The sequence below is a fragment of the Sander lucioperca genome, chromosome 15 (assembly GCF_008315115.2).
Source record: "Sander lucioperca isolate FBNREF2018 chromosome 15, SLUC_FBN_1.2, whole genome shotgun sequence".
In the NCBI taxonomy this organism is placed as follows: Eukaryota; Metazoa; Chordata; class Actinopteri; order Perciformes; family Percidae; genus Sander; species Sander lucioperca.
The window spans coordinates 5,521,706-5,533,953 of record NC_050187.1 but is presented as its reverse complement, the minus strand read 5'-3'; the positions used below and the strand labels follow the sequence as shown (position 1 = coordinate 5,533,953).

The 12,248-nt window shown below is 39.7% G+C and overlaps 1 protein-coding gene across 4 annotated transcripts in view; it reads right to left on the bottom strand.

Annotated features, from left to right (window-relative positions):
* The window catches only part of piezo1 (piezo-type mechanosensitive ion channel component 1), a 204,794-nt gene that overhangs the window by 101,394 nt on the left and 91,152 nt on the right, over positions 1-12,248 (bottom strand). For 3 of the 4 annotated variants that reach the window (XM_031313782.2, XM_031313781.2, XM_031313786.2), the window contains exons 7-10: positions 2,062-2,233; positions 1,571-1,669; positions 1,274-1,346; positions 31-137 (exon numbers count right to left, since the gene is read on the bottom strand). In XM_031313782.2, coding sequence (XP_031169642.1) covers positions 31-137; positions 1,274-1,346; positions 1,571-1,669; positions 2,062-2,233 — 451 coding nt within the window. The remainder of the gene's footprint in view (positions 1-30; positions 138-1,273; positions 1,347-1,570; positions 1,670-2,061; positions 2,234-12,248) is intronic. The other variant, XM_031313783.2, reaches the window with a different exon arrangement.

Genomic DNA, 12,248 nt, shown 5'->3' with positions numbered 1-12,248 from the left:
TATAAAATCATGGTTTCTTCTAATAGTTACCATCATGGCTATGAGAGCACAGACATAGCTCTGCTGCATGACCATCTTTCCCAGCAGGAAAAAGGGGCTTTCACTTTGTTGGGGGCCACTGGGGGTGCCACTTACACCTGGCAAAAACAACATCATCTCAGTAAGCAGAACATGACATAGAATAACAACAAACTAACTTAGGAATTTCTCCTGAACAGATTGTCCACTGTTGTACTCGAGTCTGAGACTCGTACTCGAGTCACACTTAAGTCGCACAAACAGCTGACTTCAGACTTGACTTGCTACTCAACCCAAAAGACTTGAGACTTGACTCGGACTCGAGCTTTGAGACTCGTCAACAACCTGTTTTTAATGCACTTATTGCTTTTTAAATCTAAATTTATTCATGTATTTCTATTTTCTTTTATTGGCGCATATATGTTGGGGAAACATATTTTGTCATTTTTTTCATTAGTTTTGCTTTCAATAACTTTGTAAATAGTAGCAGTAAGCGAACAGCTACATGCGAGGTGTGTGGCACCAAGAACGTCATTAGACATCTCAAAACGCACCCAGATAGGTCAGTCACTTGCTAATGTGAAAGAGACGTTACATTTAGCATATATCGTCACAGGTAACAAGCTAACCATCGCAAAGTGTTGTGCTAATGCTGGGAAACAGGCAAATTGTATCTTTATAGTTAGTAGTTGCTGAGGCTCAAACATCCATGGCGCACAGGCAGGACGCACGGATCCATCTCCCCAGGAACAAACGCTGTGTCGGGTGGGCAAACTCATGTGATGCGTAATTGATCCCATGGATGATTTGTAGGCTATTAAGTAAACAAGGTGTACCCGGTCCACCAAACACTGGGCCGTCTTGACTGTCTTAATTCTGCACATATTTCTGTTAATGTAGTCCTATTTACTATTTACTATTTAATTATTTCATCCATGTGGGATGTGTTAAGTAGACCCCATAAAGTTATCCTACAACTGATTTTGATACTGTGTGGATGGTAGCTACAGGACATGCTTTGAATTCATAAGATTTAACAATACAGTGTTAGGGACAGATCAGATGGCCAGAGACTTTACTTGGACTCGTTGCAAAAGACTTGAGACTTGACTTGAACTAGCCCCCTCAAAGACTTGAGACTCGACTTGGACTTCCAAAAAATGACTTGTGAACGTCTCTGCTGTTGTAATATTGTAATGACAAACAGTGTTTTAGTTACATATGTGATGTCTGAGAAATATGGAGCATTTGATACCCAGATCAGGCTGACTTTCTCTAGCCATAGTTCCTCCCCTGCTGCTTTCTGTGCCCATAGACATGAGCATGAGCTGAAACAGAAGAGCACGCATACACAGAAAACACTTCAAGATACACAACTGTACATAGTGGATATGCGAATACAGTTTTATCTAAGAATGGGACTTGATCTTACTGTATCATTTCATTCCACAAGATACACTTCTTGATATGATGAATATGCAATGTATTCATACTTTCACTGTAGGTTCTAAAAAATGTATTTACTAAACTAAACAGAGAAATTAATATTTACCTGTGTGTCATCTTCATAGTTATCTTTCTGTTTATTCCATGGCCTTAACTCCACCATCTCCTCCTCTTCTGTTTTGTCTTGCTGCTGCTCCTTAACCTGCTGAACAAAAATACAGCATCTGAGAAGAAACACATACCCAAACTGACATTTTTTTTTTAAAAGACAAAAATGCTTCAATCATAATGCAAAAAATTTGATTGTTTGCAAAGTAATGGATTGTTCTACTGTCACCACAGCTATTAAATGCACTTCTTCATTTTTCATTTTAAATGCACTTGTGCCTCCTAGCTCCTGCACTGCTCTGCATCATTGTAAGCCAAAATAGCAACAACAGTGGCCTCAGCAGAAAACTGCATTTGAATTGACAGCTCCCAGCATGTTGCCTTACATCTGTGCTATTTTACCTATTATACTATTACAAATCTATCCAAACATTCAATGCCAACAGTTTTTTTTCTGGTCGGTACCAATGAAGAAGAAGTAGCAGATACCTGGTTAGGTGTTCCATGACATCCTGTCTTGAGAACAGTTGCTACGGTAATGTAGAGGAGGAACAGTATTCCTGGGTTGACATAAACTGGCCAATCATGGTCGGCATTAAGGTTAAGGTCAAAAGCTGAGGAGCAGTTTCCTGGTATGATGATGTCCTTCAGGCCAAAGAGTCTAGACATGAACAGAAAGGAAGACAAACATAGAGGAAGAGAGAGGGTTTGGGGATAAAGACAACAGGAGGCAGTTAGTCAATGACATGATGAACAAATGCTTATTAATCATGTTGTGACCAGTAGGTATGTGGGACAGCGGGAACATTAGGATTAAGTGAGATTAATGGAAATGTGAAAAGGTCAATCAGTAATAGAAAGCCAAATATAATCTACATTCCATAGCAATGATCTGCAGGAAGAGTCTGGGATGGCACAGTCACAAAACATGTCTACAGGAAACCCTAATACAGTGGTTCCAAACCTTTTTAGTCTGAGGTACCCTCACTGTCCTGTCAGAGGAACTCACTAATTCTCACTAACTCACTCAAGTCCCAATGTATGTTCCAAATGTATAGCTATTTTTTTCATAGGCCTACTTATTGAACTGTCAATATTTGGGTTGGTATGGTCAACAATCATACTACTACTATTACTACTACTCAGAATCAGAAAAGGGTTTATTGCCACAATAAGTTACACTTACGTGGAATTTGCCTTGGTGAATGGTGCATACATAAACAAAAACAAACATATTAAACATTAATATGAAATAAACAATAAATACAAAATAACTGTTGCATAAGAAAAAAGAGGTACTACTACAACCCCTACTACTACTTGGAGTAAAGCTGAATGTTTCATCCATTTATCCATTACTTTTGGCTAGCTATTTCAACTGTTTAGTCAGTGCTTTTAGCTAACTATTTTAACTGTTTAGTCAGTAATTTTAGCTAACTATTTCAACTCTTTAGTCAGTACTTTTAGCTAACTATTTCAACTGTTTAGTCAGTGCTTTTAGCTTACTATTTCAACTGTTTAGTCAGTACTTCTGGCTGACGATTTCAACTGTTTAGTAAGTGCTTTTAGCAAACTATTTCAGCCACTTATGAAATACTTTAAGTTGTTTCAACTATTTAGCTTTAGTATTTATTTTTAGCTACCTGTTTAAACTTCTGGTCTTGCTTACTAACTAGTAGCAACAGCCGAATTACCCCCTGGGTAAAAGTACCCCTGGTTGGGAATCACTGCCCTAATATACCATCCTTTTTTAAGTCAGCAGTCGAATGGAGACTCACATTTTGATTAGTGGGTGACTCAGAATGTTCTCAAACAAGAGCAAGGACCTAACATGCCCACAGGAATGCATTGATTTTAGAACTACATACAGACTAATATTTCTGTACCCTACATACTAAAACAAACTTCTACCTGTATGCCAAATAATACCAATGATACCATTTGGGGGTGTCAGGACTCATCAGATTGGCTTCTGAGAGTTTAGCAAGACTCACTGTTACAGTTGATATACCACTTATTGTGCATGTTAGACTTCCTTCTGCTATTCTCATGATACAATGTACACAAGTATTTAAAATGTTTGTCTATTTACGAGAAAATAATACACATAGAATCAACACAATTATAACAGCAAATACATTGAAACAAAATGTCATAAATGATCAGCTATATAGCCTTCACGTAAATATTATGGCTTAGTGTGCACAATAGCTGTGTGTGTGCTTAATATTCAAAATCATGACGAACTCAAGTTTTGATTTACTTTGTAGTTTTTCAGACTTGTTATTACTTATGATTATCCAACCCAGTCTCACGGCAGTTCATGAAAAGGTCATGTTATTTAATCTATTGATTTGTGTACACGGACACGTTTATGTCGTTTTTTTCATGGTGGTGAGCACGAATTTTAATGTAATGTATTTCAATGGGAGGCATATTTCGTGATCACAGCACGACTACGGTAGGGAGTAGTATGAAAAGCCGAAAATCCGCGTAGGGAGGTTGGTCGGGGTGGTGGATGGGTCAAACAACACAGGACTTTCACCCCAGAGACCAGGGATTGTGTCCCGGTGTGTGGTGTGTCCTTTCCCCGTTCTTCTTTTCCTACACCCAACCTCTGTATACATGCTTCCCGTTCCGTGCTGAGCACCCAGAGACCGCGGGTTGTGTCCCGGTAAGTGACGTGTCATTTCCCCGTTCTTCTTTTCCTAAACCCAACCCCTACAGATGCTTCCCATTCCGTGCTGAGTACCACGGAAAAAACGAGATGACCGTGTCTGTGAACAGGAATCAATAGATTAAAAATAACGTGACCATTTCACTAACTGCCGTAAGACCGTGTTGGATTATCAATATGTAAGGTTTTTCCTATTTTTCCTGAGTCACAAATAGATGATGAGTAATCTTAAGTATGGAAATATAAATAGGCACACACGCATGCACGTACACACACACACACACACACACACACACACACACACGCACACACACACACACATGCACAAAGAAACACACACAAACAAACACACCCACACCAGTGTTTTCCCTAGGTTTGTGGAAGACTTAGATGCACGTATTTGGCGGAGGGTTTAGGTGTCCTCTCTCTAGAAAATGTTTTGTTTTTCAATTAAAAACAAAATGCAATTTTATATAATTTTTGACCATTATTTTTTCCATATCGTTGTCTAAACTGTTGGAAAAGCTTGAGCAGATAATGATATATAACACTCAAAAGCTTAAAGACAAAATTTGCTAAAGAAATCCACTTGGGACCAACTAACTACAATCATTAGATTTGAGAAACGTCATTTAGTTAGTTTTAATGCATAGAATTTGCCAAAAACAGCTTGGACTGGACTTGGATTATGTAAAGTTTTGGCTAAGCGTTTGGAAGTTATACTACCTGGACTGATAGGAGAGGACCAAAATGGTTTCATACAACGTAGACAGGGATTTCATAATGTTAGAAGGCTTCTCAACATTCTTCATGACCAGAGGGGCGAACAAGATATTGCCATCCTAGCACTGGATGCCGAAAAGGCCTTTGATAGGGTAGAATGGCCCTATTTATTTGAACTGCTGACAAGGTTTGGTTTTGGGCAAGGTTATAATCGTTAACGAAAACGAATGAAATTGTCGTAAACTGAAATAAAAATAAAAACGAGGCATTACAAAAAAACGATAACTAATTAAAACTGCATTATCTGTTTGCAAAACTAACTAAAATAAAATAAAATTATCGAGTAAATGTCCTTAGTGTTCGTCTTTGTCAATGTCTTTCATAGAGCAAATAACGTTATATCTTTCCAAGTTGACATTTCAGTCTATGCCATAGACATATTAGTTTCCGATTGGGAACCCAGAAATTCCGACATTCCATTTCAAATTGAACACAACATAGTCCGTGCCCCTCGCCTCGTTGCCTGGCATCATGGCGGTACCGAAAGTCAGAAGAAAGCGGCAGAGACCTATTTGATTATGACTGTGTCAGATAAAAGCAATTGCCTTGCAGCGGAAGGTGGTAAAATATGTGGACGATTTATTAAAGGTAAAAATCCCACGAATTTGAAAGTACATTTGAGAAGCGCGCACAAGGAGGCTAACCTAGCTTACCTTAACAAGGTAAAGGAGAGAAGTCATGTGATGCAGGGATAAGCGATGGCAGCTTGAAACGTGTGCTCCTGCTGTCTTTTGGGTTAATATCCTTAATATAGCCTAAAATACGTTCAGATATAGGCATTTTTCTTCTACATTTTACGTGGAACTCAAAATGTCAGAAGAAGGCAACAGTTCGTCTTCTGGCTGTAACATTGAACAAAGAAAACTTCGCTCAGTTGCACAGACTCAGCTCAACATGTGCACGAAGGGAGTAGCAGCTAGCAAAGATCCCACAGCTAGCACTGCAACGGAGCCCGACCAGCCTGATATGGCTTACATTCACGGGATGCTGAGCAAGATATTAGAAGAAACGGCGGATCTGAAAGAAATTTGTCTGTCTCTGAGCCCCGTGGATACAAAGCTCTCCTCCCTCATTTCTCGCATTACGGAAGTGGAAGATGGAGTGAGTCAGCTAGAAAACAAGCAAGCTAACATGAACACAAGACCGGCGGCAGCCAATAAAGAGGACATACAACTTCTGACAGACAGGCTGGCCACAGCTGAAGACAGATCCCAACGCAGCAACCTCAGATTCGTTGGGATACCAGAGGGGGCTGAAAAGAGCAATGTTACTGCGTTCCTGAACGAGTTTATCTCAGCGACCCTTGACATTGATCCAACCCCGGGGGGAAATCGAGATGGACCGCGCTCACAGGATTGGGACACGGCTGGAAGCGGGGGACAAGAATCATGGTTGAACGATTGTGGCACGCTTGCTATGATGCAAAGATTGCCAAGCCATCCTGGAAGCAGCACGGGAAAAGAAACGCCTGATGTGGAACGGCAAACAAGTTATGATTTTCCCGGATTATTCGAGGGAGACGCAAAGGAAGCGAGAAGCATTTTCACGCTGCAAGAAAGCACTCCATGAGCGCAAGATTAAATTTGGCATGCTCTACCCTGCACTTCTGAAGATTTTCATCAGTGGACAGAGTCCATGGGTGTTTGATGACCTGGAAAAAGCAATGGAGTACATTGAGAGGCGCTGAGATACATGTCTGGCACTGTGTCAGCGCATCATGCGATCCGGGTGAGCTCTGGATATGCTTTGGAAACCACAAGACCTTGCTGTCCGTCTGTTCGGGAAACAGTATGTGAGATATATATATGTATATGCAAATTTGCAGACCTCTGTTTTGTTTTTGGACATGGACAGATCATTTCAAATTACCGGCTCTGCACGTCACAAATCATTTTGAAGCGGACATTTGAGTTTATATTTTTCATAGCCGGGGCCTGTGTTGCCAACAATTTCTATTTTTGTATAGAAATCCCTATGTTTTCCTTAACCTAATATCTGAACACAATTTTGTACTACTCAGGGCAGTGGGCTTTTAGGCTGCCCTTGTTCCATAAGTCATGGACCTAAGAGATTTACTTTTTTGTTTTATTTCAACAATGTTCCTGGTTCAGTTGTTCTTTGTGCCAGACAAACTGTTGCGGTTTGGACATTTCTGTTATGGTTTCTGTATTTTTGTTGGTTATTCTGTATTGTGTATGTTTTGGTTAATCCCTGTGTTCTGTTCTCTCTTGTGTTGTGTCAAGTTTCTGTGTTTAGTTGATGTCATGTTTTCTGTCTGTTGTTCCTGTTTCCTGTTTTATTTTGATAGTCTGTTTTCTGTCTTGTCATGTCTAGTTTTACTGTGTTTCCCGCCTTTGTTGATTACCCTGTCCCGCCCTGATGTGTTTCACCTGTTGTATCACCTGTCCCTCATTTGTTCATTACCTCGTGTATTTAACCTCTGTGTTCCCTTTTCCTCTTGTCAGATTGTTTTGTGTCCGTTTGTGTCCTCGTGCCGTCAGTTTGTTTCAGCCTTGTGTTTTTTTTGTAGTTTTCCCAGTGAGTTTTTCCTGTGGTTTTCCAGTCCTTGTACTGCCGTTTTTCGTTAGAATAAATCCTCGTGTTCAACCCTCTGCCTACCTGCTTGCCTTTCCCTGCGTTTGGGTCCATTTTTCCTTGCTCATCACAACACAAACAGCAGACTGGTCTGCTGTGGATCTTATATCATAATAGAATGGCCACTTATTCTACAGTAAAATACATTAAGATTGCTTATGACTAGCAGTGGGAGGACATTATGTTATTCAGCCTGGAATGTGAATGGCCTGGGCTGTCCAATTAAAAGGAAGAAAATACGGGGGCATCTGGAAACTAAAAAAGAAGATGTAGTATTCTTGCAGGAAACACATTGTTGTCCCCAGGAATCAGTTAAATTATGCAGGGACTGGGTAGGACAAGTGTCCTTTAGTGCTGGGTCATCTAAAAGTCAAGGAGTAGCTATATTAATTAACAAAGGCTTACAGTTCAGGCTCAAGAGGGAGGTTAAAGATGAGGAGGGCAGAATAATTATAATACTAGCAGAGATACAAGGACATACTCTGATACTGGCCAATATATATGCACCCAATGTTGATCACCCTAATTTTTTCTTAGACTTAGAAAGTAAGTTGCATGATATTGGACAGTATCCATAATTCTGGGAGGAGACTTCAATATTGTCTTAGATCAAATCCTTGATAGAAGTAAACCAACATTAAGTAGAATGCCTGACTCTGTTTTGCTTGTTAAGAGAATGTGTTCATCTATGGGTCTAACAGATGTGTGGAGGCTGAACCACCCAACGGACAGGGATTATACTTTTTACTTAGGAGCCCACAAAGTCTATTCAAGAATAGATTTCTTTCTAATTACTAGCTCCTTGCTGCCTGCCACACTATCCTGTTTAATTGATAGCATTCTGTTAACAGACCATGCCATGGTCAGACTACAAATGACCAGTGGTGGAGGAAGTACTGAATCTCAGTACTTAAGTAAAAGTACAAATAACCAGAGATATATTTACTTTAGTAAAAGTACAACAATGAAAACCCTACTTAAGTAAAAGTAAAAAGTACCTGATTTTAAATGTACTTTAAGTATTAAAAGTAAAAGTACTTGCCTAACGATTTATTCTCTTAATGTCTATATTCTAATAATTAAAAAAACAGTATGGGCTGTGGCATTTTAATTAAGTTAGTTTTAGGTTCATTTAATTGTGCTTACCATCTGTGGCCCAGTTTACATTCTGACTTACAATTCTGGTTATCAGAGTGATCTGCATGAAGCTCGACTTTGCATTATTTCCCACAGGACAGTGAATGCTGCACACATTTATTTAGCAAGAACACACGGGCTTGGACAACAAGTACATGGCTTCACAGCTGAGGAGGACCGGGAGTGTTTTTAAGATAAATATATGGGTTATATATTAACCCTATGTGAACGGATGCTTCACATATGACCAAGCAGAGTATCGGGAGCAGCAGCAGTAACAGGAGCAGCGGTAGTACCGGGAGCGGCACGTGCCTGGCCAATAAATGCTATTGAAGGGCGGGTCTTGGCGTGGCCATAGTGGGATTCGTAATATCGCGAGCGGCACCGGGAGCTGGACAGACGCTGCTGAAGGCTTCCCTGCGGACTGCAAACGTGTGACGGTCAGGAAGACGTTTTGGCAGGGGGAAAAACTGATCAGAAAATGTAACGGAATGTTGTAGAAATGTAGTGGGTAGAAAGTATAGATAATTGCTGCAAAATGTAACGAAGTAAAAGTCAAAAGTATGCACTATTGATTGTACTTCAGTAAAGTACAGATACGTGAAAAATGTACTTAAGTACAGTAACAAAGTATTTGTACTTCGTTACATTCCACCACTGCAAATGACAGCAGTGAGAAACAGAAAGATCACAGATGTGGCGTTTTAATTTTAATCATTATTACAAGATGTGGGATTTAAGGAAGATCTTCGAGCCCAGATTAGGCTATATTTGGAGACCAATGTCCCCACAGCTCCCTCTGCCATACCATTAAGGCCTTTCTAAGGGGATATATTATTCAATATTCTTCTCATAAGAAGAAAGTCAATACTGCTAAACTCACAGATCTAGAAAGGAGAATTAAGAACACTGAAGCTAAATTAAAAAAGAATATATCTGAATCTATTTTAAAAGAATTGACCCACCTTAAATATGAATATAATATTATAATATCCCAAAAAACTGAATATCTTTTGTTCAGGGACAGGCATACTATTTTTGAATCGGGGGATAAAGCAGGGACATTTTTGGCTAGGTACATTAAACAAAAAGAGTCCAAATCTTCGGTAGCAACAGTGACGACAGGGGACGGAAGCCTGGAAAATCTAGGGAAATAAATGATGTATTCAAGAAATTTTATATAAATCTTTATACATCTGAAAACACTGCCACAGACAAAGAGATAATGTCATTTCTCAACAAATTAAACCTTCCTAAGCTGAGTGTCTCACAACAGGAGGACTTAGATTTACGTATTAGTTCACAGGAGATACTTGATGCAATTAAGGCCCTACCATCAGGTAAATCTCCAGGCCAAGATGGGTTTACAGCAGAATTTTTTAAATGTTACGCAGAAGACCTATTACCATTATTTGAAAATATGCTTGCAGAAGCATTTGAATTTGGCAAATTACCTCCCTCCTTAAACCAAGCAATTATCACACTTATACTTAAAAAAGAAAAGGACCCGACTGACTGTAAAAGCTATCGTCCAATAAGCTCAATATCTGTTGATTGTAGACTTTTATCTAAAATACTTGCAAACAGATTGGATAAAACACTTGGGTCACTTATCCATCCTGACCAAATGGGATTTATTAGACAGAGAGAGAAATTCTGATAATGTGAGGCACCTTATAAATATTATGTGGTCGGTGCGGGACTCCAGCGATCCAACAGCAGCTATCTCACTTGACGCTGAGAAAGCGTTTGATAGGCTGGAATGGAGGTATATGTTTCATACGCTTAAAACTTTTGGATTTGGTCAAACATTTCTCAGATGGATAGATATTCTTTACAAAGACCCACAGGCCGCAGTGAGAACAAATGGTCTGATTTCCTCTTATTTCACACTTCGTAGAGGCACCCGGCAGGGCTCTGCATTATTGGCAGGGCTTTTCTGTCCAGCTCTTGAGCCTCTTGCGGCAGCTATTCGCAAGAATCAGAATATTCAGGGAGTCAAAATTAATGAGTCTACACATAAACTTCTGCTTTACGCGGACGACATTTTGTGGCTTGCCTCGGACCCAGCCAGATCTGTCCCAGTACTATTGGACGTTACTGAGTCGTTCTCCAAGATATCAGGGTATAAAGTCAACTGGTCTAAGTCAGAGGCCCTTCCACTGACTTCATACTGCCCAAAAACTTTATTTCAGGTGGGGCTGTTTCAGTGGCCTACTGAAGGCATAAAATATCTTGGCATTCTCTTCCCTCACCAAATTGATAAAATAATCGAAAAGAATTTGGACCCACTTTTTAATAACATTTCAATAGATAGATAGATGGTCACCACTATTCTTATCATTATGGGTAAAGGTCAACGTCCTGAAGATGAACTGTATCCCGAGGTTGAATTATTTGCTTCAATGTCTTCCTATTGCAATACCCCAAAAGTACTTTAAAAGGTTCGACCAAATTTGCAAAAAGTTCTTATGGAATGGTAAATGTGCAAGGATAAAATTAGAAAGGCTTCAGGTGCCAATCAATAAGGTGGCATGGGCCTCCCCAAACTAGCCCTGTATCATTATGCCTTCTGCCTGAGACATATAGCTCAGTGGACACTTCCACCTGAGAGAGCCCCTCCCTGGTTTGAGATTGAACGGAGATTGTTCTCCCCACTTACCCTTATAAATGCTCTGTCTAGCAATATACCCTCCGAATTAAAATCACACCCTATCATATCCAACCTCTGTAATGTGTGGAAGAAGTTTTCTAAAGCTTTTAATATCAATGTCTATCTTAATTCTGAATCTTGTATTTGGAATAACCCAAAATTACGTATTAATAAACATTCCCTTCTATGGAAAGATTGGGAGAAAAAGGAATTATTACACTAGCAAACCTATATGAGAGTGATAATATAAAGGAATTTGAAAGGTTGGCTGGTGAATACAATCTGCCAGGAAATAATTTCTGGAAGTATTTACAAATGATTTACATCACCTGTTAGTTACTGTCATAGGGAGAGGAACAGAACCTCAGCAGTCAAACCTTCTCTCTCAGACTACGAAAATAATGGGTTTGGGGCATGAAGCTGCTATCTTTTATGCAATGTTATTCCAACAGACAGTTCCCATATCTTATTCAACAATGTTAACTTGGTCGGCAGATTTGAACATTTATGTCACACATAAAGAGTGGGATCGTATTTGTGAAACGCTAAGAGGGTTTCAAGAGACAATACAATTAGATTAATCCAGTTTAAGATTCTTAATCGCTTTTATTGGACTCCGACCCAGCTGTTTAGGCTGAAGCTGAGGGATAATGCAGACTGCTGGAAGTGCTGCAGCTCGTAAGGGACTCTTCTTCATCTGATCTGGGAATGTCCCATGATTCAGAACTATTGGCTAAAGATTCATGATCGCATTGAAAACATTACCTGGCCTAGCTTGGAGTTCTGCCCGAGGCTGTATGTTTTAAATGATCCACAAATGAAATCGAACTG